Source organism: Jaculus jaculus, chromosome 7, assembly GCF_020740685.1.
Source record: "Jaculus jaculus isolate mJacJac1 chromosome 7, mJacJac1.mat.Y.cur, whole genome shotgun sequence".
NCBI classification, from domain to species: Eukaryota; Metazoa; Chordata; class Mammalia; order Rodentia; family Dipodidae; genus Jaculus; species Jaculus jaculus.
The window spans coordinates 42,664,159-42,690,208 of record NC_059108.1 but is presented as its reverse complement, the minus strand read 5'-3'; the positions used below and the strand labels follow the sequence as shown (position 1 = coordinate 42,690,208).

At 39.5% G+C, this 26,050-nt stretch overlaps 1 protein-coding gene across 4 annotated transcripts in view; it reads right to left on the bottom strand.

Moving 5' to 3' along the window:
• Positions 1–26,050, bottom strand: part of Hace1 (HECT domain and ankyrin repeat containing E3 ubiquitin protein ligase 1) — a 102,867-nt gene that overhangs the window by 63,194 nt on the left and 13,623 nt on the right. For 3 of the 4 annotated variants that reach the window (XM_045154762.1, XM_045154761.1, XM_045154763.1), the window contains exons 5-7: positions 24,373–24,448; positions 18,404–18,535; positions 6,305–6,387 (exon numbers count right to left, since the gene is read on the bottom strand). In XM_045154762.1, coding sequence (XP_045010697.1) covers positions 6,305–6,387; positions 18,404–18,535; positions 24,373–24,448 — 291 coding nt within the window. Of the gene's footprint in view, positions 1–6,304; positions 6,388–18,403; positions 18,536–23,042; positions 23,177–24,372; positions 24,449–26,050 lie in introns of those variants that run through there. The other variant, XM_045154764.1, reaches the window with a different exon arrangement.

Below are 26,050 nucleotides of genomic sequence, written 5' to 3'. Positions count from 1 at the left end.
ACAGTACAACATAAGAAATATTCAAAGAAATTATGCTGTTAGAGAAACCATCTAATCTAGCAACTTTCAGATGATGTTGGCAACTGCAGCCAACAGGTGAAGCCAGGACCCCATATGTGCTGCACAGACAGGACTCTCCCCTCAGTAAGCACGCCCACAAAGGATCGTATTTTACAAAAAGAAAGGTTATATACATGTCAGAATTTAAATAAAATTAAATGCCATTCATTTTATTTCAAGCAAAGTACCACCGTATAAGGAATAATTTATAACCAAAAATGAAGCAATTAAAATGATGAGGACCTATAAATCTAGTGCCAGAAAGAAGCTGCAATAGATTTTATTACTCACTTGATGCTTTGATGCTATCTGATCACCTTGCTTAATAAAAATACAATAAACCAAAACTAACTTGAGAACAGTATCTGACTGCAGAAAAAACAGAAAATCAAAAAAAAAAAAAAAGTAAACCAGCAGTCCTTCTGAAAACAATCATAATGAGCTATACTAGTGCATAAGAAGGGTCTTTTTCTGTATGCCAGGCTGGCCTAGAACTCACTATGTAACCCAGGTTGTCCTCAAACTCACAGCAATCCTCTTGTCTCAATCTCTCAAGTGCTAGGAAAACAGCTAAGAGCCACAGCACCTGCTCAGAAGTTGTCATCAAGCACCATTTATCATTAAGCTGGTGGTATTGGCCAAAATATCACATAGTTAATTGTGACTGGAACTTATGTCCTGCTCCTCATCATGCCCAAAAATGAAAACCAAGTGGAAAATAACCAGCAACTTGTTTCAGAAGACAGTGCTGCCTCTACCAGAAGACATGTGAGCTTACACATGACCATCCCATTTAACAACAAATCTTTTAGCTGATATAACCACGTGTTCAACCTTTCCAATGAAACTGTCAATGTTTTAACTATAGACTTTCCCCACAGTACCACACATGGTAGCTGTCTTATAGCATGTATTCAACAACTCAGTAAAAAATATTATCAACTTTAACTTTAGATACTATGCACTTGACAAGTAGTAAAGAAGACTACACTATAGAAAATAACCACAAACCTAAAGCACGTTTCCTTAAAATATAACAGGGCATAAGATCATTCTCAGTCCTTTGTCTTTAGTGACAATTCTGAGTTACAAAATAATTATTTTGAAGTAAGCAAGGGGTTATGAGCTTATAACATTCTCTGTGCTTGGAATTTCTCTGTAACTGCAACATAACACTAAGTAAATAAACAAAACAAATATAAATTAGGGGGTGTGCTTTTATGACAAAAACTCAGGTATGATAGGATATGCATGTATATATGTACATACATTTGTTTACATCCATGCTTCCTAGCTCATGCTTAACTCCTTTAGCCCATGCTATGTCTCATGTAACTAGAACAAGGTGAAAATATTTGAAGCAGCTTTGGACAGTAACACAGAATAAAAGAAAGGGACAGGTTTTGTTAGAGTGCTGGGACACTTTAGTCCTCAGAAACCAAACCTTCTCTAATGTTCTAATGCCTTTCTTTAACCTGTTTTTTTGTTCTCCAAGGCTGGCTATGGAAACTGTTGTTTTTCTTTCCCAAGACAAGTTACAGAAGCTAAAGATGTACTACTCTAACATTTCCCCATCTTTCTCTCTTGGAGCTGGCCATTTTAAAAAGTCCTTTAATCTGTCTTGCCTGATGGATCACAAGTTCCCCTTTTTTGGAAGTGCCCCTTTCCCAGGAAAAAAGACTACTGTACAGAGAAGCCAAGTTTCCCCACTAGATCATACTCTTCAACCAATTCCATCTCCACATGTTTCAATCATGCCTATGCAATGAGGTCTCCCTAAAAACCCAAACTTCTGGCATTTGGAAAGTGTCTAGTGAGCGGAGCAAAGGGAGCCTTGCAGGAAGGTGACGAAGAACCTGTGTGCATGCTAGAAAGACGGTGCAGCTCAGGTCTACAGGATTGAAGCTCTGTACCAGACCTAGTCCAATGGACATCTGTACGCATTCTTTAAAGTTTCCTGCAGAAGGGCTCGGTAAGAGTGGAAGGGGACAACAGCTATAATAATAGGGGATGAATGTAATCAGAACACATCATTCATATATATATATATATATATATGGAAATTATAAGAAAAATGTTTAATTTTTAAAAATATTCTTTATAATAAACTAGTAGTATGCTCATTCAGTGTTTCTGATTTCAGGGTGCTGCTCTAGAGAATTAAACCCAAAGAGGGAGTCTTGGGAACTACAGCTGCATGCAGTTGGGCAGAAATGCAGAGGTGGAAGGCGGGCAGTCAGTCAGAATTGAGCCCACAGCTTGTGGGGACAGCGTTACTTGCCAGGAAAAGTCAGAACTGAGCACAGGAAGCAGCTAGTGGCTGCTGCAGAATTCACTCTGGCTCACCTGATGGGAGGGATCCCCACACACTTAAGAGTGACAGAAGTCATCTGTGTGGTAAGGTGCACAGTGAGACAAACTAAATTTGAGTTTGTTTTTCCTCCATGTCCACAGATTAGGCTTCTGTCAATTACAGGCAGCCAACTCATCACCTCCAGGCTGAGTAAGGCAGATACTCAGTTGCAGGCAGGCAGGCAGGCAGGCACAAAACTCCTCACCTTCATCTGGGTAGCAGGGATCCCTGAATCACTTCTGGCTCTGAGTGCTTGCCATTAACATACTAGCCTTTGTGTAAATAAACTGTGCTAAATTTCATTTGTCTAAAGCTTTTCCTTAAAAGTTTCTCTTTCAGGGCCGGGCATGGTGGCACACACCTTTTATCCCAGCACTCAGGAGGCCAAGGTATGAGGATCGCCATGAGTTTCAGGCCACCCTGAGACTACAGAGTGAATTCCAGGTCAGCCTGGGATAGAATGAGACCTTACCTCAAAAAAGATAAATACACAAAGAAAGAGTTTTCTCTTCAGTTTTTCAACTGCAAACACCACAGCTCAAGAGTAAATGTCAGCCAGGCATGGTGGCACACATCTTTAGTCCCAGCACATGGGAGGCTGAGGTAGGAAAATCACCTGAGTTCCAGATCTGTCAGGGATAGAGTGAGACCCTGCCTCAACATAAATAAGGCTATACAGTGAGTCCTGCCTCAATTAAAAAAAAAAAAAAAAAAAGGAAAGGCTGGAAAGATGGCTTAGCAGTTAAGGCGCTTGCCTGCAAGGTCTAAGGACCCAGGTTTAATTTCCCAGAACCCACGTAAGGCGATATACATGGTGGCACATGTGTCTGGAGTTCATTTACAGTGGCTGGAGGCCCTGGCATGCCCATTCTCCCCCCCGCCCACCTTCTCATATAAATAAATAAAAATATTTTTTAAGAAAAGGAAACAAAATTAAGTAACAGTGACATGAAGAATAAAGTCAGCCACAATAAAAACCTAGCAAAGAGCCTCTCAAGCAAAACCAAAAACACCGTATAGAAAGGGTGTACTACAGCTCACATCCAGGGAACTTCAAAGAGCACCAAAGGCTACACAAAGCTAGGGTGAGTGAGTCTCACAGGCTCAAAAGAATCTGAGTCTTAGTTCAATGCAACAAGGCATGGAAAAGTTCTAAATACAAGGCTTAAACACAAAGGGACAAGAGATAATTCATTTTTCCAAAGGAACACTTTGCTGAAGAAGCAACGAAGGAGTCAGGAGGTGGGTTAGACACTGCAGTGCTGTGGGCAGGAGGTGAGTTAGACTCTGCAGTGCCTTGGGCAAAGAGACAGGTTAGATATTGCAGTGGTGTGGGAAGGAAATGGGTTAGACACTGTAGTGCTGTGGGTAGGAGGTGTGTTAGACAGTGTAATGCCATGGGTGAGAGGTGGGTTAGACACTGTAGTGTCATGGGCAGGAGGTGGGTTAAGACACTGTATGTAGTGCTGTGGGCAGGAGGAAACAAATTCACTTTCAATGAGCTGGATAGCCTAGAGGCCCAAAACAATTCTGAAGGGATAATTTATAGAACTCACTAAGATGTTTCATGTTGAAGGGTAGAGAGAGAATTAAAAAATAATGGTCTAGTTTGTGTTTTAAATAAGTAGAAGGACAAGGGTTCCTTTGATTATAATAAGGAAACCAAAAGAAAGGTTTGAAGAAGAAATGTTAATATCTGAGATTCTCTAAGACTTCTAAGAAATGATATAAGCCAGTCTGGTGGACCCTCAGATCTAGAGCTAGAAAGAAATGTCTGTTCTATTAGCAGTTAAGGCGTTTGCCTGCAAAGCCAAAGGACCCAGGTCAATTCCCCAGGACCCATGTTAGCCAGATGTAAAAGGTGGCACAAGAGTCTAGAGTTCATTTACAGTGGCTGGAGGCCCTGGTGTGCCTATTCTTTCTTTCTTCCCCTCCCTCCCTCTTTCTCTCTTTCAAATATATAAATAAATAAAAATTTGTTGAAAAAAGAAAATAGATGGATTCAGACTAGATCTGCAAGTCAAAAATCAAAAAGTTCCTGTATTTAAAGCCCTCTTGGATCTAAAAACCTAAATAAGCTGGGCGTGGTGGCGCTCGCCTTTAATCCCAGCACTTGGAAGGCAGAGATAGGAGGATCGCTGTCAGCTCGAGACCAACATGAGACTACATAGTTAATTCCAGGTCAGTCTGAGCCAGAGTGAGACCCTACCTCAAAAAAAAAAAAAAAAAAAAAAAAAAACTAAATAATTTTTACAATTCCCTTAATTTAAGTCAAAGAGAAGAATAACTATGCCATTTTGTGGACTGCTCCTAAGAAAAGTGCAGATAGATGATCTGAACCCGAAGCCTAGTGAGAGAAAGGCAAAATCGCCGTAGAAAACAAACCTCCAATAGATGATATAAAAGAAGACAAACCACCAGAAGTTTCTGGAGACCTCCAAATCTAAGACCCTACGTGAATAATTGTCACAGAGTTAGTAGTCCACATTGGGTTCCTTATCAACAGAGTCAACAAGCAAACTAAAAATGCCATCAGGCCTCCAGGACTGCACATGTACCCCATGTACTTCTAAACAAAACACCATCATAACTATCTACATAGCATTCATATTTTGTATAAATAAGAGATGCCTAAGCTATATGGATGGATATTCAAAGATTATTTAGAAATGATTTGACATTTTATATAAGGGATCTGAGTTTTATATTTTGGTATGTATCAGGGGTTGAAAGAATTGTCCTAGAACCAATACCAAGAGATACTGGGATGCAGAAGATCTATAATTCAAATCAGAAATAATTATTAGAGGATAGGGTAATTGCTCAGCAGTTAACAGTGCTTACTTGCAAAGCCTGCTGACCTGGATTTAATTCCACAGTATTCATATTAAACCAGACACAAAAAAGTAGTGCATACGCATAGACTCCGCTTGCAGCAGCAAGAAGCCCTGGTGCTCCTGCATATGCACATACACAACTGAAAATTTTTTCATAGAATTATTATAGTATTTTGTGCACTGCTCTTAATTGAAAATTACATATATGTAACATATTACAAGTATACATGGATGTGTGGGTGTGAGTGCATGTATAGAATTATTATATGGCTCCTTAGGGACTGAGTTCTGTTTTTTGCTGATGACATTGTAGCTGTTTTTTTTTAAGCCCTCCAGTACTGGGGATCCAAACAGAACCTTGTGCAGAGTAGGCAAATGTCCTGCTACTGAGCTACACTTTCAAACCCTATTTACTACTCTACCACCAATGCTTATAACAACACAGGATACACAGTGAGATCTAGCTAAATGTTTCCTGTTTACATGAATGAGTAAGTAAACAAATATGCAATTCAAGACAAAGAACCAAAACAGAAGGATGAAAACAGAAATACAGAACTAATGGAATGAGTCAATATTTTTTAAAGTTATGCAAAGAAAAAAAAGACATGGTTCTAAAGTAAACTTGGTACTTCATAAAGTGAAGTATGGGAATTGCTACATTATTGATTTATCCTAAACATGAAGTAGTCAAGTAAATAATAAAGCTCTAACCTATACCATAAAAACACTGGCAATTAAAGGTAACAGAGCCTTCCAGGCATGATGGCTCACACTCATGATGCCAGCATTTGGGAAGCTGAGGGAGAAGGACCCAGAGTTGATGACAGCATAGGCTACAGAGCAAACTCTGCCTCACAAATAACGATGACGATGACAGAAAATACTTTCTTTTCTGTAATGAAGTAACAAAACATTATTTATCATCTCACATGAAGGCAATGAGTTTGCAGGCAAACAAAAGCATTAGAAAACATACAGATATCTGTGTGTACAATTACAGTCACTATACAACATTCTTTAAGGGTACATCTGAAAATATAAAACATCATACCTGCAAGCAAAGTACAATGGAGTGGCTCCTGATACATTTGGCCTGTTAATATCAGCACCACTGTCTAGCAAGCACTGCACTGTCTGGGGGGAAAAAGACAATTAAATAAAGCCAGAGAAGTCAAACAAGAGACACAATTATCAGAATCTTAATCCATATAAGGAGAGTCTCCCACAATCAAAGCTTTAAAGAGAAATTAATGGGTAGGCACATGACAATTATGGAGAAAAACATCAAGCTCTGATAAGCTCTGAGCCTCTCAAGGACTACATGATCTGTACATATGAAACAGTCAGTGTGATGTGATGTTTGTCAGGCAGGATGGCTCCCAAGTACCACTGAATCATAAGTAGTGAGTGGTCACATGTGACTAGTCATACCTGAAATGTGGATGGCACAAGCAAGGAACTGAATGTTTAATTTTAATTACAATTAAGTTTAGATAGCCACATGTGGCTATTGAACTGGATACTGTTGCTTTAGATATCCAGTTTTTAAAATTGGTTTTCATTTGCACATGTGGCAAGAGATGGGGCAGTGCCTCTTGCTACTGCAAAGGAACACCAGACATTTGTACCACTTTTTGTGTCTGGTTTACATGGATAGCTTAGGAGTTGAATAGCAGGCTTTATAACCAAGTGTCTTTAACCATTGAGATATCTTCCCAGAGAGAAAGGCATAAATCTAAAACTTTTAACCTCTTACAACAAAATGAGGACATAAAATCAACCTGTCCACCAGCTAGCTGATGACTGGATAATGAAAATGTGGCACACATATACAATAGACATTTACTCAGCTGTAAAGAAAAATGAAGCTATGAAATCTGAAGTAAAATGAAATTTAAAAAATTATACTAAGAGAAATAATCCAAGCCCCAGAAAACAAAAATTGCATGCTCTCTGTCCTATGTGTATCCTAACTTTTTTTTTTAAATGTTTTATTTTTATTTATTTGACAGAGAAAAGGGAGCATGCACCAGGGCTTCCAGCCCCGGCAAACGAACTCCAGAGTCATGCGCCCCTTGTGCATCTGGCTAACATGGGTCCTGGAGGATAGAACCTGGGTCCTTTGGCTTTTCAGGAAAATGCCTTAATTGCTAAGCCATCCCTCCAACACAATCCTAGCTGGAAAGATGGCTTAGTGGTTAAGGTGTTTGCCTGCAAAGCCAAAGGATCCCGGTTTGATTCACCAGGACCCATGTAAGCCAGATGCACAAGGGTGCACATGCATACGGAGTTCGTTTGTAGTGGCTGGAGGCCCTGACATGCCCATTCTCTCTCTCTCTCTCTGCCTCGTTCTCTCTCTCAAATAAAATATATATATTTTTTAAATAATGGTAATTTGGGGCTGGAGTGATGGCTTAGCAGTAAAAGTGCTTGCATGCAAACCCAAAGGGCCCAAGTTCAACTCCCCAATACCCATGTAAGCCAGATGTACAAGGTGGTGCATGCATCTGGAATTCGTTTGTAGTGGCTGAAGCTGGCACACTCATTTTCACTTTCTGTCATAAATAAAAATAAAATATTTTTAAAAGATAATGGTACTTTAAGCCCTGTAGCTCAAATAGCCTCGTTCAAATCAGTAGGTATAGATGGATGGTTCTCAACCAAGGATTGTTCTTCCCCAAACAGGACATTTGGCCATGCCTGGGGAAGAGAGGGTGCTGTGTATGGGTAGCTAGTGAGTAAACCATGCCTAGGACAGCCTCCCAACACAGGAACGACCAAATTCCAAAACATCTACAGTGCCATGCCAGAAAGTCCACAAGTTCTCCCCATCCCACAGACAATGTTGCCAGTCACCATCTTAGTACCTTATCATTAAATCATGCTACAGAGCTGGTAGTTTAGCTCAGTGGTACAGTGTGTGCATAATACACCCAAGACCTTGGGCTCAAACCCCAATAGCAAAAACAACAAATAAAAACAAAGGGGGGGCCTGGAGAGATGGCTTAGTGGTTAAGGCACTTGCCTGCAAAGCCTAAGGACCCAGGTTCGATTCTCCAGGTCCTACATAAGTCATATAAAGAAGGTGACACATGCATCTGGAGTTCATTTGCAGTGGCTAGAGGCCCTGGCACACCCATTCTCTCTCTCTCCCTCTCTCTCTCTCTCTCTCTCTCTCTCTCTCTCTCTCTCTCTCTGTCTCTCCTCCTTCTCTCTGTCTCTAATAAATAATTTTTTTAAAAAAAGAGGTAATACAAAAGTATGGTGTGTGCTACAAATTTTCTTAAATTTAGAAAAGTAGCCAAGTACAAACTTCAAATGTTAAGAATAAACAGGTACTAGTTTTGACAGAAAGCCTATTTGGGTAGTCTGATCATGATTTTCACATTTCAGACTTTTTATGTGACAGTTGTTTCTGTATGTTCTTGACACAGGAGAGGGATAGTGGTTAAGTGTCCACTGCTACTGAAGGTATTACAGATGAAAGCTTTCATCTCTTGAAAGCCTCAGGAGATATGTAAGCAAGAGTACCAAAAATACATATCCATGTGCATCTACCACCTGACAGTATGGAGAAAAACTGGAATTACTAACAAAATACTATGCATTCACATAAATTATAGCTAAGCTGCATAAAAATATGACTAACCTTAACATATACCCAGACACTGTGCACACAGGCACTGATTAATTCATTCAGTTATCCTGGGAGAAAGACCATGCTCTCTGCTTCGGTAAGCAGACACTCAATTGCAAGGTCAAGTACTTGCACCCACCACTCAGACAGTGCACCAATATTACATGCAACTATTACAAGAGAAACGTTTCAGTTTTTTAAGGCTTTAAAACGCTTCCCTTGCAGATAAGTGTTGCCTGGAGAAGAACAGAGGAAATCTACTCGTCTGATAGACAGGAAAGCCATGTAGAAGAGTCTGAATAGGAAAAAGTTTTAATTGCCTTGCAACCCTAAAACAACTGAAAAGTAATCACCCACTGTGTTGTTTTAAATATTTATTTATTGATTGATTTGCAAACCCACACTTTCTACCATTTTGTACAAAGTAGTTCTACAAAACAGCATTGTTAGCACTGTTCACCCCAAAGCTGAAAGACTGAAGAGGTGCAACACTCTGTGGGTCAGACGTTCAGCCAAAGCTTAATGTAAAGATAGAGCACCTCATCTCAGCAGTCCGCAAATGTGGAAATTATATTTACACCAAAGAACCACTTTAAATAAAATTCCTTATGATTACCAGTAAAAGTCTGATTTGTAAATGTAACATTTGCATAAGAATTTCTCCTTTTGTAAAGGAGTTGCAAATTGAAAAACTTTAAGAAGCCCTGCTACAGGGCTGGAGAGATGGCTCAGCAGATTGAAAGAGCCAGACCAGGTCCAATTCCCACCCACATAAAGGCAGCCGAACAAACTGCATATGCATCTGAAGTTCATGTTCTTTCTCTCTCTTTTCACTCTTATAAATATTTTTCAAACAGAAGCTCTAGTAGAGACTATGCTAAATTTTAAAGGTGCAAGAATATGTAAAATGAACAAAATAACCCCTTCCTCATGAAATTTACAAAACCATGGAGAAGAAAGGCCAGAAGACAAAACAGAAACAAAATATGTAATGTGCTGGATGGTGATCAGTAAGTATTATCCAAAAGAATCAAACCCTATAATCGGGAGCCATTTTGGCTGGACTTGTATCCATAGCTCTGGGCTTTCGGCAGCAACACTTTAGCAAAACTATAGCAAGGCTTTAGCAAAACTATAGCACCTACATGTAAGCAAGATTATGTATATTCAGTGTCAGGAAGCCATTGGCAGTAAGACATTAGCACCTACATGTAAGCACGATTATGTATATTCAGCCATTTGGCTGGCCTTAATAGTCTTTTGTACTGAGAATTGATTAAAGTACAAAAACTCTGTAACAGGAAGGTTTTTTTTAAAGATTTTTTTTTTAATTTTTATTTATTTATTTATTTGAGAGCAACCGACACAGAGAGACAGATAGAGGGAGAGAGAGAGAGAATGGGCGCGCCAGGGCTTCCAGCCTCTGCAAATGAACTCCAGATGTGTGCGCCCCCTTGTGCATCTGGCTAACGTGGGACCTGGGGAACTGAGCCTCGAACCGGGGTCCTTAGGCTTCATAGGCAAGTGCTTAACCGCTAAGCCATCTCTCCAGCCCAGGAAGGTTTTTTTGATAGAAACTTGTGTGAAGCTCATAAAATCTTTGTCCATGGAAAAACTGTTTGTAAAAAGATATAAAAAGGAATGCTGTGAAATAAACAGTGTCTTCAGTCCTGGCTTGAATCCTTGCTTCAGCCCTGGACTGGAGGCCTAGCTTTCTTCTGTCTTTCTTCTGTCTTTCCTTAATCCTCACTCCCCCTCAGGCTCGAACCCTTTCAGCCCGCAGGCTCCGGCACCCTACATACAAATGCCTTCCTTCTGTGAAAGCAATGCACTGGGCTATAAACCACAAAAGGCTTAAAAGGCAAAACTATGATCTGCAGTAATAAACATCACTTCTCATTTTGAGAATTGTATGGCTTGCTGTTTACTTGTTAAAAATAATTTCCCAAGAGCACGCCTTTAATCCCAGCACTCAGGAGGCAGAGGTAGGAGTATCGCTGAGAGTTCAAGGCCACTCAGAGACTACATTGTTAATTCCAGGTCAGCCTGGACCACAGTGAAATTCTACCTTGAAAAAAAAAAAAAAAAAAAAAGTCTGAAGTTCACAATAAAATGTAAACACATAAAAAGGTCAACATAAAGGCTGGAAAAATGGCTCAACAGTTAAAGGCACCTTCTTACAAAACCTGATGGTCTAGGTTTGATTCCTCAGTACCCACATAAAGTTCATGCCTATACCCTAGCACTGAGGGGGTGGAGACAAGAGAACCATAGTGGTTCACTGGTCAGCCAGTCCAATCAACAAAGAGTGAGCTCCGAATATAGTAAGAGACACTGTCTCAGGAAGGTAATGTAGAACAGGAGTAGAAGACACTGGATGTCCTCATCTGGTCTCTGCCCGTGTGTGTAAGGAGAGGTACACATCTGTACACACATGTTCATATATCATGCATGGACATGCACACATACATACCACAACAAACACACAAGAGGACTGGAGAGATGGTTCAAGGTTTAAGTGCACTCCCTGTACGACCATGAGGGCTTGAGGGGGCCCAAGACAGCCCAAATATGAATTCCAGAATATACAAACAGCTCAGCATGGTCACACATGTCTGTAACCCAGTCCAATGGGAAGAAATCACTAGAGCTCACGAAAAGCAAGCTTCAGAATCAGTAAGAGGTTCCAACACCACAAGGAGAAAACAGGGAATACAGCCCCCCAACCCCCCAAAAAAAGGAAGAGAAGAAATACACTTTGGGGGAAGTGAAACCATTAATACTGTTCGCATAGCTAGCCTGAAAACCAGGGAAATGGCAAATTTCCCTGTAGCCATTCAAACCTAATAAAAACAGAGATCCAGAGTGTTCCGGGAATAAATCACTAACTCTGGACTCTATCTTGCCTACCAAGGCTCAGGGAGCATCACAGAAGAGGGGGCAGAAAACCTGTAAAAGCCTCAGGGTGAGTGGTAATGGCCTTGGACACCGTGTTTCTCCATTTCCCCCAGAGACAGACGGAGGCCTCTCTTGGTCCCCATAATGAATACCACAACTCCACCAAAGACCCTCAGCAGAACTGGGGCAAGGGAGAGGGGGGTCTTTGTGTGCAACCTTTTTATTTTAAAAAAAGTCACTATTTTTTTTAAAAGAAATAGAAATTTGGGGGGGGTCTGGGGATATAGCTCGGTCTGTGAAGTGCTTGCTCTGCAAACACGAAGACTTGAGTTCAATCCCTAGAGCCCACAAAAACCAGGAGTAGCACACATGCCTGTCATCCCAGCACTGGGAAGCTAAAGACAGGAGAAGCCTCGGACTCTCTGCCTGCTTGTCTAGCCTAACTGGTGAATTATTAGAGAGCCTGTCTCAAACAAGGTAATTAGGGGATGGAGAGAGGGAGAGATGGAGAGGTTAAGGCACCTGCCTGCAAAGCCTAAGAACCCATGTTCAACTCTCCAGGTCCCACATAAGCCAGAAGCACAAGGTGACACAAGCACACACATACATGTGCACTAACTGGTGCACATGTATGGAGTTCAATTACAGTGGCTGGAGGCCCTGGCACGCCAACTCACACTCACTGTCAATCTCTCTCTCTCTCTTTCTCTCTCTATATATATGTATATATGTATACATATGTATGTGTGTGTATATATATATATATATGTATATATATATATATATATATATATATATATATATATATATATCTCATGCACATAAAAAGAAAGTAGTTGGGGCCTGGAGAGATGGCTTAACGGTTAAAGCATTTGCCTGCAAAGCCAAAGGAACCCAATTCAACTCTCCAGGACCCACATAAGCCAGATGCACAAGGGGGTGCATTCATCTGGAGTTCATCTGCAGTGGTTGGAGGCCCTGGTGCACCCATTCTCTCCCCCCCCCCCCCGCTTGTTCTTTCTCTCTCAAATAAATAAATATTTTTTAAAAAAAAAAAAAAAAAAAAGGTAGTTGGTGTTCCTGAAGATGAAATCTGAGATTGTCCTCTGGCCTACACACAACCCTGTTTCATCAATGTCAATGCAGATAGCTCAAAGTACAAAGAACTAGACATGCAATAACAGAGCTATATACCAAAGTGTAAGCTGGGGTAATATCATTTGTTGAGATGAGACTAAAGATCTTTACAAAAGCACCTTTTATTGTAATTCTTTTGTTAATATTTTTATTTATTTATTTGCAAGAAGAGAGAGATAGAAGAGAGAGAGACAGAATGAACAGGTATGCCAGGACCTCCAGCCACTGCACATGAACTCCAGATGCATGCGCCACTTTGTGTATCTGGCTTTACATGGATACTAGGTAATCAAACTCGGGTCATCAGGTTCTGCATGTAAGCACATGCTAAGCCATCTCTCCAGCCCCATTTTTATAATTCTTATGTGACTTACAGCAAACAAAAAGAACTTATACACTAAGAAAAACAGCCAGCTCACTCATCAGTGACTGGTTTAGTACCGTTTCTCTCAAAGCCTGTCCCACTAAACCTAATGCGTTTGGAACCCTCATTTGAACCACCATGACTATCCAGCTGTGTAGGAAAAGTAAGTGCTGGGAAGACTGCTGTTTGCACCATTTCCCAGGAGCAATTAAGGTGAATTCTCATACTGCCATGGGTAAAATCATCCTTAATATAAAGATACAGGCTGAAATGTTAGTCTACCTACCTTTATACCTCCACACAGAAGCAGATGAATGCTTTATAAGCACTTTTAATTACGCTTGCATGGATGTCAGTAACTGGGTGAAAAGCTTAGATGTTGGCTAAATATCCCAAGAGAGCCAACTGAACAAAAGTGACCACAGTTCCTACTAAGCCTGTAAGCTCTGTCTAGGAGAGCAGGTCAAACAACTGCTTTTAACTTTCGGGAGCATAAATCCATCCACTTCACAATTCAACTATCACTTTATACATCACAGGTTTTCATATTCAGTTGTATGAATATAGGAATATAAAGTTATTCTTTTAAAAGTATAATTTATTTCAAAATAAATTATAGCTTAGTGCCAAAATAACTCTTCTATGTAGTCCAACACAGACTCTTAGATTAAACTAACAGTGACTGACAGTGACAGTTCACAAGGGTTTCTAAATTCATGTTCCTCTGGGAAGATGGCCAGTTGTGACACTTCAACACATACATGAAAATGTGTCAAAAGTAAGTTCAATTATGATCAAAACATCTGAGCAAGTATTGTGCAAAATAATGATTCCACTGTCCTTTCTAAATGTGAAATTAATATAATGAGCCAGGGCTAAGAAGATAGCTGGCTAGTCAGCAAGAAGCATGAGGACCTGAGTTCTGGAGCCCAGCATCTACATAAAGCCAGGTGCAGCATATCTTGAGCAGTCACCAAACAGGATGACCAGTTAGCCTACTTTTTTTAAATTTTTTATTTATCTGTCTGCACATGTGTATAAGCAGCAAGACCTCTTGCTGCTGCAAGCAAATGGCTTACATGGGCATCTGGGAGACTAACCAGTCCCCAATTTCTTAAGCTGTTTGTTTTGTTTATTTATTTATTTGCTTGCTTGTTTGTTTTGAGAGAGAGTCTTTCTCTAGCCCAAGCTGACCTGGCACTCAATCTACAGTCCTAGGCAATCTGTATACCCACAGCAATCCTCCTACCTGTGCCACCTGAATGTTGGGATTAAAGGCATGCACCACCACCAACAACAACAACAACTTCTTAATCATGACAAAAATGTATTTTTCTGCCAAGCATTATACCCATTTTTTTAAAAAAAAAAAAGTGGTATATATCTAAAAAAGCATTTCTTGTAATGAAGCAAGAATACAGTATTTAATTATTAATTGCAAAAGCTTCTCAGCTCTTGGCACATGCATCTGAAGTTCATTTGTGGTGGCTGATTGCTCATGTGTACCCATTCTCTTTTTCTGTCTGCCTCTTTCCCTCTGCTGCTCTCAAATAAATAAATAAAAATAAACCAAAAAAATATTTTTAAAATACACTCTTCACCAGAAAAGTGAAAGTATATAGGTTTAAAAAAAAATACATGCAACCAATATTGGCCTACAAAGACATAAGTTCTGAAGACTTTCTGATGAATGAGTTTGTGTCTCTGGTTACTTTAAAACAACAACAACAACAAAAAAGGCCAGTTTGATCTGTCACTAAAATAAGTTAGTAGCACATTTAACAAAACATTTTAGTCTCTGTATTCAACTTAGAGAAAATGTTTTTGGGTTTTGGGTTTTTTTGGTTTGTTTGTTTTTTGAGGTAGTGTCTCACTATAAACCAGGCTGACCTGAAACTCATTCTGTTAGTCCCAGTTGGCCTCAAATTCACAGCAATCCTCCTACCTATACCTCCTGAGTGCTAGGATTAAAGGCATATGCCACCACACCCAGATAGAAAAAAAAAAATTTTAACTCAGTAATCAGGCTGGAGGGATGGCTTAGTGGTTAAGGCACTTGCCTGCAAAGCCAGGCTCAATTCCCAGAACCCACATAAGCCAGATGCTCAAGGTGGCACATGCATCTGGAATTCATCTGCAGTAGCTGGAGGCCCTGGAACACTCTCTCTCTGTCTCTCTCATAAAAATCAGTAATCTCTACCTATATGGTAACTCATCATGCGTCAAAGACCAGTAACTCACACCCAACTTAGGATAAAGGCTTTGCTAATCAACTGAGATCTGAAAATGTCCTGGAAACACATAAGTCATTCTGAAGCATAGACAATATCAGTACAACTATCAACACAGACTTTTAGAAATATAATTCAGCCTGAGCATAAGGAGATAACTTTTAAGATTTGTTACAGTCCTAATGAAAAAGGATCAAAGATACATCCCCTTCAGAAAGCAACTGTGCTAAGCATTTCTATCAGTACCAGACCTTTGTAGACAACTGTAACTGAAGATGACCAACACAATCCACCACAAGTCAATGAGGCTTCGACAGCATTCCTTGCAAGCATTAGCAAATTACAATGGGCTCATCTGGCATATTAAAGTAGGTACTTTTCTGCCCCTTGAGAGCTGTGAGCTGGACCCATTTTCTAATATGCAGTAGTTCCTTAAATCTTGGATCACTGGGCTGAGGAATGCTGCTCAATAAGTGAGGGCTAGCATACATGAAGCCCTGAGCTTGACCTCCAGGCTCACAAACGGAAGGGGGGAAAACCCAGTCATTCAACATGAGTACCCTATTTTTTCACATATAACACATAAATCTAGTAGTACTGACTATGAGAGTAAGAACAACAAACCACTGAGAACAGATACTGCTTGAAAAATACAATACAACTTCAGATGAGAAAAGATAAAATATACAGATCAACATTGGTATAAGAACTTTCCTCCTCTTCCCCAACCCTTACAAGCCAATGTTAACCTATACCTCACTGTCTTGAAGAAGTCTAGTATCCTATGGTCATATATACATAAAGTACTTCTACCCACAAAAGCTGAGACCAAGAATTTGTACCAATGTAAGTAAATAAATGTGTGAGACAGGTATGGTGGCACATGCCTGTAACACCAGCACTGAGGAGACAGAGACGAGGAGGAACATGAAGTTCAAGGCCAGCCAGGTCTATTTAGCAAGTTACAGGCCACCTAGGGCTATGAAATGAGACCCTGTCTCCAAAAAAAGGGGGAGGGGGCTAATACATATGTACATACTTAAAACATAGGTGAATATTCATGTACAAATAAAGTTTCTATAGTTATTAATAGTGACATTTTTATTTTTGTTTTCAGTTGACTGTGGTATTGCTATGATTAACAAAGAAAGAAATTACATTCTGTTATCAGTATGTTAAATATGAAAGACAAAAACCTTAACATAAACAGAATAAGAACTTATGTTAAAGACAAACTCAATCTAAGAACTTAAGTTCTCAATCTTTATACGAGACAGCAGTCTTCTAATGAAAATACTATTAGTGGGCTGGAGAGATGGCTTAGCAGTTAAGTACTTGTCTGTGAAGCTTAAGGACCCCCATTCAAGGCTCAATTCCCCAGGACCCACGTTAGCCAGATGCACAAGGGAGCGCATGCGTGTGGAGTTGGTCTGCAGTAGCTAGAGGCCCTGGCATGCCCATTCTCTCTCTCTCTATCTGCCTCTTTCTCTCTGTTGTTCTCAAATAAATAATAAATAAAAAATTTTAAGAAAGAAAATACCATTAGTAATTAAATGTCTATATATAAGAATAACATGAAAGCACCATCACAAACTACATGCAAGGTGTGTAAGGAAACAGCTGTCACTCTAGCACTTCCTTCCTGGAGAGCAGCTGATGATGTGATTTCACTGGTTTCAGCAGTTCTGGTATTCCCTCTCTTCAGTAAGTGACAATACAATCATTTATTGAAAAGCTAACTATTAAAACTGAGACTAGAATAAACATAATCATTTAAAAACATGTAAATAGGGCTGAAGAGATGGCTTAGTGGTTAAGGCACTTGCCTGCAAAACCTAAGGACTCATGTTAGACTCTCCAGGTCCCACATAAGCCAGACAAACAGTGACGCAAGTGTGCAAGATCATACGTCATACATGCACACGAGGGGGCACACATGCCTGGAGTTCAACTGCAGTGGCTGGAGACCCTAGCAAGCAATTCTCTCTATCACGCTCACTCTCACCCTCTCACATAAAGAAAGGCCAATCTGTTGCACTTGCCTCAAAAATAATAATCATTTTAAAAACATGTAAATATACAACATAAAATTTTAGTATTTTCAATTATTAAAATCTTCAAGCCAGGGACTGGAGGGATGGCTTAGCTGTTAAAAAGCTTGCCTGCAAAGCCCAAGGACCTATGTCTGACACTTCAGGTCTCATGTAAGCCAGACACAGAAGGTGACACAAGCACACAAGGTTGCACATGCACACTAGGTGGCATATGGGTCTGCAGTTCAATTACAGTGGCTGGAGGCCCTAGTGTGCCAACTCTCTTTCTCAATCTCTCTCCCTCTCTCTCTCTCTCTCTCTCTCTCTCTCTCTCTGACTTACTCTCTTGCATAGAAAAAACAGGGGTCAGTCTGTTGGGCATGCCTCAGGAAAAAAAAAGTGTTTAGGGCTGGAGAGATGGCTTAGCGGTTAAGCGCTTGCCTGTGAAGGCTAAGGACCCCGGTTCAAGGCTTGGTTCCCCAGGTCCCACGTTAGCCAGATGCACAAGGGGGCGCACATGTCTGGAGTTCGTTTGCAGAGGCTGGAAGCCCTGGCGCACCCATTCTCTGTCTCTCCCTCTATCTGTCTTTCTTTCTGTGTCTATCGCTCTCAAATAAATAAATTTTAAAAAAAAGTGTTTAGTCTACGAGCCAGAAATTATCAAAATCATAAATATTTTGAAGAGAGTTTTAGTAAAAGCAGTATTTTCTATACCCGCTAGAAAATAATATATTGCTATAATTCTTCATGTTCCCATAATATGCCCAATGAAACACCTTTCACAAATTCAAAATTTTTAAATACAAACACATGCAGCTTCATGTGAAGTCTTCATGAAGAATGAATTTACCGTTTTGTGGCCATTTTGGCAGGCTACATGCAATGCTGTCTGCCCCATTGCATCCTCAACATCAACATCACTGACGTGTTGCACAAGGTCATGAAGTAGTTCTGTCCGTCCATTCACAGCCAGCCAGTGTATCTGTGAAGCCATTTAGTCATTAACATTTATGCAAGAGTAGTTCATTAAAATTAGCAGATGAATGACGCAGTTATTTCTCAACTGATGAAAGAGCTCAGCTGGTAAAAATGTTTGCCTTGCAAGCATGAGGACCTAAGTCTTATCCCCAGAACCTATGTTTAAAAAAAAAATTTTTTAAGCTAGGTGTGATGGGTGGCATGCACTTGTAATCCAGCATTAGGAAAGTAGATCCCTGGGGCTCACTGGCCAGTCTAAGCTGCTTGGTAAACAGCCTAATAAGGGATCTCTCAAAAAAAAAAAAAAAAAAAAGACAGACAGCCAATACCTGAGGATGACACCTGAGGTTGTCATCTGGCCTCCACACAAATGAGTGCATACATACACAAAAAAAAAAAAAAAAACACTTTGGACAATGTACTCCATATATTTTTCACTTGATTTTTTTTCACAAATATTACGATAATCTGAGCATGGTGGTACACACCTTTAATCCTTGCACTCAAGAGGCAGAGGTAGAAGGATTGCCAAGACTTCAAGGCCACCCTGAGAGTACATAGTGAGTTCCACGTCAACCTGAGCTAAAGCAAGACCCTACCAAAAAAAAAAAAAAAAAATAGACGGTGGACTGAAGAGATGGCTTAGCAGTTAAGGTACAAAGCCTAAGGACTTAAGCCAGATACATAAAGTGGCACACCTGTCTGAAGGTCGTTTGCAGTGGCCAGTGGCCCTAGAGCACCCATCCTCTCTATATCTGTCTCTTTCTCTCGCTCTCTCTTTCAAATTAATATAAAATATTTTTTAAAAAGAATAGATGGTATCATGTTGCTAATACAGTACAAAATCTGTAATTTCACAACAATTACAGATTCTATATAATCATGATTGAGCTTCTTCTATATGAACAGAACAAATCAACTCTCAGGGAAGCTTTCTCTTATGCTCCACATGAAATATATAGCTTTTTTTAAAAAAATAAAGAGCCAATGCAGAATATACATTCTTTTCAGCAGCACATGGAACATTCTCTAAAATAGACCATATATTAGGACACAAAGTAAATCTTAACAAATTCAGGAAAATTGAAATAATTCCTTGCATTCTATCTGACCACAATGGAATTAAACTACAAATCAATAGCGAGAAAGGCTATAGAGCATACACAAAATCATGGAAACTAAACAATACACTACTAAATGATGAATGGGTCAATGAAGAAATCAAGAAGGAAATCAAAAAATTTATAGAGTCAAACGATAATGAGAACACAACATACCAAAATCTCTGGGACACAATGAAGGCAGTTCTAAGAGATAAATTTATAGCCTTAAGTGCCTATATTAAGAAATTAGAGGGCTGGAGAGATGGCTTAGCGGTTAAGCGCTTGCCTGTGAATCCTAAGGACCACGGTTCAAGGCTCGGTTCCCCAGGTCCCACGTTAGCCAGATGCACAAGGGGGCGCACGCGTCTGGAGTTCGTTTGCAGAGGCTGGAAGCCCTGGTGCGCCCATTCTCTCTCTCTCCCTCTATCTGTCTTTCTCTCTGTGTCAGTCACTCTCAAATAAATAAATAAGAAAGAAAGAAAGAAAGAAAGAAAGAAAGAAAGAAAGAAAGAAAGAAAGAAAGAAAGAAATTAGAAATATCTCAAGTAAATGACCTAATGCTTCACCTTTAAAGCCTTGGAAAAAGAAGAACAAGGCAAACCAAAAATCAGTAGACGGGAAGAAATAATAACGATTAGGGCAGAAATTAATGAAATAGAAACAAAAAAAAAATCCAAAGAGTTAATGAAACAAAGAGTTGATTCTTTGAAAGGATAAACAAGATTGATAAACCCTAAGAAAATCTGACCAAAAGAAAGAGAGAAGAGACACAAATTTATAAAATCAGAGATGAACAAGGTAACATCACAACAGATTCCAGAGAAATTCAAAAAATCATAGGGACATACTATAAAAGCATATACTCCACAAAGTATGAAAATATGAAAGAAATGGATGATTTCCTTGATTTATATGACCTACCTAAATTAAATCAAAAGGAGATTAATCACTTAAATAGACCTATAACAAACATGGAGATCCGAACAGTTATCAATAATCTCCCAACTAAAAAAAGCCCAGGCCCAGATGGATTCACTGCTGAATTTTACCAGACCTTCAAGGAAGAGCTAACACCATTGCTTCTTAAGCTTTTCCAGGAAATAGAAAAAGAAGGAATTCTACCAAACTCCTTCTATGAGGCCAGCATCACCCTGATACCAAAACCAGGCAAAGATAGAACAAAAAAAGAAAATTACAGACCAATCTCCCTCATGAACATAGATGCAAAAATTCTCAACAAAATATTGGCAAACAGAATACAAGAGTATATCAAAAGGATCATTCACCTTGACCAAGTAGGCTTTATCCCAGAGATGCAGGGATGGTTCAACATACACAAATCTATAAATGTAATACATTACATAAACGGGTTGAAGGACAAAAATCACATGATCATCTCATTAGACGCAGAGAAAGCATTTGACAAAATCCAATACCCCTTCATGATAAAAGTCCTACAGAGACTGGGAATAGAAGGAACATATCTCAATATAATAAAGGCTATTTATGACAAGCCTACAGCCAACATATTACTAAATGGGGAAAAACTGGAAGCTTTTCCACTAAAATCAGGAACAAGACAAGGGTGTCCACTGTCCCTACTTCTATTTAATATAGTTTTGGAAGTCTTAGCCATAGCAATAAGGCAAGAGACACACATAAAAGAGATACAAATTGGAAAGGAAGAGATCAAGTTATCATTATTTGCAGATGACATGATTCTATACATAAAGGACCCTAAAGACTCTACTAGCAAACTGTTAGAGCTGATCAAGACCTACAGCAATGTAGAAGGATACAAAATAAATACACAGAAATCAGTAGCCTTCATATATGCTAACAACAAACACACAGAGGATAAAATCAGAGAATCACTCCCATTCACAATTGCATCAAAAAAAAATAAAGTACCTTGGAATAAACCTAACCAAGGAAGTAAAGAATCTATACAATGAGAACTTTAAAACACTCAAGCGAGAAATTGCAGAAGACACTAGAAAGTGGAGAAACATCCCTTGTTCCTGGATTGGAAGAATCAATATTGTGAAAATGGCAATCTTACCTAAAGCAATCTACACATTTAATGCAATCCCTATCAAAATTCCAAAGGCTTTCTTCATGGAAATAGAAAAAACAATCCAAAAATTCATTTGGAATCACAAAAATAAAGAGCCAAGGTATGGTGATGCACATCTATAATCCCAGCACTTGGGATTGAGACAGGATTGCCATGAGTCCAAAGCTAGCCTGAGCAATTTAGTGAGACTTTGTCTTAAAATTTAAGAAAAATTAGAGGGCCCATTTTGTGAAGAGATGAAGACTGAACAGTCATGTGTGCATTGCCAGCCTGCTGCCCAGTCAGCTCCATGTGGAACCTAAGAGGGGAAGATTCACAATGAAATCTCTTCTTACTCAGTGAGTTTGTTTTTTTGTTTTGTTTTGTTTTGTTTTTTTCCTGGATCTTCAGCTACAGGTTTTGGCTTTCTGAGAAACCTTATCATCAAAGACGATGGCAAGCACTGTTTACCAACAAGATATACCCTTGTTCTACGAATTCACTGGGAATCTCAACACTCTTGTGGTCAAGAAGCCTGAGGCAGAGGCAATCTTCTCCAAGTACGGCAAAAGTGTGGACTGCTCTGTTCATAAGGGCCTTGCCTTCATCTAGTATGTTGATGAGAGAAATACACGAATTATGACAGGATGTGCAGCTACCCAACATATGCTCCTCCTGCTATTGCTTGTGATGTGGTGCCCTCTAAATGCCACCTCATGAAAGAGCAAAAGGGGCTTTAAGTATGAATAGTGAGGATCTCCCAGGTCTGAGAAGTTAAAAGGAGTTGCTGATGCAGATAAAACAAAAGTGGCTTCTCTACTGAAAAGCCTGGAAAAAACAGCAAGGGAAGAGAGCATGCAGGCAGTGGAGGTAAAACGAAAGCAGCCCCTCTTGAAGAAAGATGAGACTCATCTGAGATGGAGTCCGAGGCAGGTGCTGCTGGCTCTTCGGAGGAAGGAGCCCCACTGGATGGTGATGACAATCAAGATGGATAGATCAAGGATGATGAAAAAGAGGCTGAGGAAGGAGAGGATGACAGAGAGCACCAATGGCAAGCCTGACTCTAGAGCACACAGTGGGCTTTAGAAACCTTCCATTTTTTTTTACTGGGACATTTGTCTAAGATCAAATGACACCAGATCCACTTGCCTAGAATCTTCAGCACATGCTCACTCTCTCCCTCTCCTGTACCATTCATGTATATTAATCCTATTCCTGATGCCTACTTCCATTTCCACTTCTTCTGATGCTGCTAAGTAGTAGTATTAAGTCTGACTTGCTTTTAATTCTTGCTTTTAATTTTGATATCTCCTTATGACTTAATAAAGAGGTGTATGGTTTTTATCAACTACCTCCAGAATAATCTCTGTGCAAGGAATATCATTCTTCCACTCATGCACGATTTCAGCAGTTGCTTCCCTGAATGCAGAAGCAATCTCACTACATTGTGGCTCAGAGCAGCTCTGACATAAAGGTATGCTTGTTGTCCCTCCATGAGTACTCCGGGGCTGCTCAACACAGATGTAACCATGTATTTTGTGAATGAGAATTGACATGTCAGAGACATCCTGTAGAAAAATAGTACAATAGTCTTACCTTTTTCTAAAGTTGATACTCTGGGTTACTTTTGTGAATATCCTGATGTTTGGGACCTTTTTTTCCCCTCGAAATAAACAAGCCCTTATTAAACCAGGAAAACTCAATTTTTTTCATCAAAAAGATCATGACTGGCATAGTGGTACACGCCTTTAATTCCAGCACTTGGGAGGCAGAGGGAGGAGGATTTCCATGACTTCAAGGCCATCCTGAGACTACAAAGTGAATTCCAGGTCAGCCTGGGCTAAAGTGAGACCCAACTTCAAAAAAAAATATGTGTGTGTGTGTGTGTGTGTGTGTGTGTGTGTGTGTGTGTCATGAGAATTGGCCATAAGCACTATCAAAGGAAAGTTAAAACCTATTCAATTTAATTCAAATCTTCTGCCATGTCTTCAAAATAGTGGCTTAGACATCAAGCAATTCTATTTTATGTCTACTTCTAAAGTGAATCACAAATAGTGATAAATAACAAATACTATTTGATGAAAACTTGAAATTTCAACAATTCCTTCAGCAATAATCCATACCACCACCTTACAATATGTATATGTGCATCAAAAGTATGCTAACTTATTTTTACAAAGAAAATGATATGGCAAAATAGATAAAAATAGTTTTTAAACACAATAAAATAAGTGGCATATAGGTGGATGGTGATTATCTTAAGTACAGCAAATGCAGGAAGCTCTTACTCACTTTGTTACTTTTCTCTCCTTTCTCCAAAGCCATAGAATTGTCCTTCAATGAACATATTACAAGTTCTTTTAAAGATATAGCAAAAAATAACTCTTCTATAATGAACTCATAATTCACTTTGACAGAAATGCTTCTATGAAGTCCCTTAGAAGGCACTGATAAATGCTAAGAGAGCAAGGCTTCAAAAATAAATGAAAGTTACAAATCTAAAAGAGGAGAAACATGTTGAATAAAACTTCTCTTAGTAGATATAAATGAACACTATAAAAATCATTCTGCACCTTAATTACTTTAAAGAAGTAATTTGTACTATATTCACATTACCATTACATTCAAAATTATTTTCTAAAAAGGATTTTTTAAAATGCCAGAAAAATTGAGAGCACATACTGCTGTGAGGCCTTCATTATTACAGATGTTGACATCCGCACTGTATTCCAACAATTTACTCATGCATTTCTTCTGTCTGAAAAGAAAAAAAATTAATAGATTAGTATGAGAAAAAAATATTCAGGGCTGGAGAGATGGCTTAGTAGTTAAGGTGCTTGCCTGCAAAACCTAAGAACCCAGGTTCAACTCCCCAGAACCCACATAAGCCAGATGCACAAGGTGACAAATGTGCACAAGGTGGCGCACACATCTGGAATCTGGTTGCAGTGGCTAGAGGCCCTGGTGCACCAATTGTCTCTCACACACGCAAATTTGAAAAAGAAAAACATGCAAATGACAGTTATTTTACTGAAAATTAATTAAAATCAATGTTAGACTATAAATATTTATATTAAATAATCTATAATTCAAGTATAGCTGCAATACTTACTATCTGAAATACTACAAAACTGTTTCTGTGACTCAGTAGGAAAAGGAAATGACACAATAGAGCTGGAGATGGCTCCTTACGTGACATGCATGCTGCACAAGGTGGCAACCTGAGCTAGACCCTGCAGCGCACGATTAACCCCAGGGTGCCTACAGCAACATGGGAGGTGGAGAAGGCGACCTGTGAAGCTTGCAGGCCAGCTAGCCTGCTGTACACAAAGGTGGACAACAGACAGACAACACCTGTAACACTGTGGAAGGCAAGGACTGACTGACACCTGAGATTGTCCCACCTCTACATGTGCACCCTGGCACGCATGCTGTGGCACACATGCACCCATACCCACACTCACACACAAATGCATGTACACAGATTAAAAAAGAAAGAAATGGCACAATCAGGTTTTCATGTCAATTGGGACAAATGGAATGGTTACCTTCATTAGAAATGTGTAAGAAAATGATCTGCTGTCTGAGGCTTTCATGATCCAATAATGAGTATCAATAACCCCACTGAGGAGGACCCCAGTAGAAGGGGGTGGGAGAAAGGGGATATAAGAATATAATATCTTTATTTTTTAATTTTTATTTATTTATTTGAGAGAGGAAGAGAGATAAAGAGGCAGATAGCAAGAGAGAAAGAATGTGCACACCAGGGCCCCTAGCCACTGCAAACACTAGACACATGCACTACCCTGTACATCTGGCTTACGTGGGTAATAGAGAATCAAACCAGGGTTCTTGGGCTTTGCAGGCAAGCACCTTAACCACTAAGCCATCTCCCCGGCCCAGAATATAACTTTTTTGAATTTTTTCTTCTTTAAAGAGAGAAAGAAAATGGACTAAGGTTAAAGGTACTTGCTTGCAAAGCCTGCCAGCCTAGGTTTGCTTTCCCCCAGTACCCATGTAAAGCCAGATGCACAAGTAGCAAATGCATCTAGAGTTAGTTTGTAGCAGCAAGAGGTTCTGGCACACCCATAGTCAGTTTCTATGTCTGTTTCTTTCTCCTTTGCTCTTACTCTCTCTCAAATAATTTTTTTAAATATGTAAGAAAATATGTTTCATAGGTCAGAAATGGATGCAGCAAAATATCTCAATGTTGTATTCTACATTCTTATTTGCAAAATAGTTAGGGTAATACTAAGATGAATTATAAGTAAAAATCAGACTGGGGTGTAACTTGGTGACATACTGCTTATTTAGAATGTCTTGAGATACGGAGTCTCAAAAAAGCAGAACTAGAAACAAG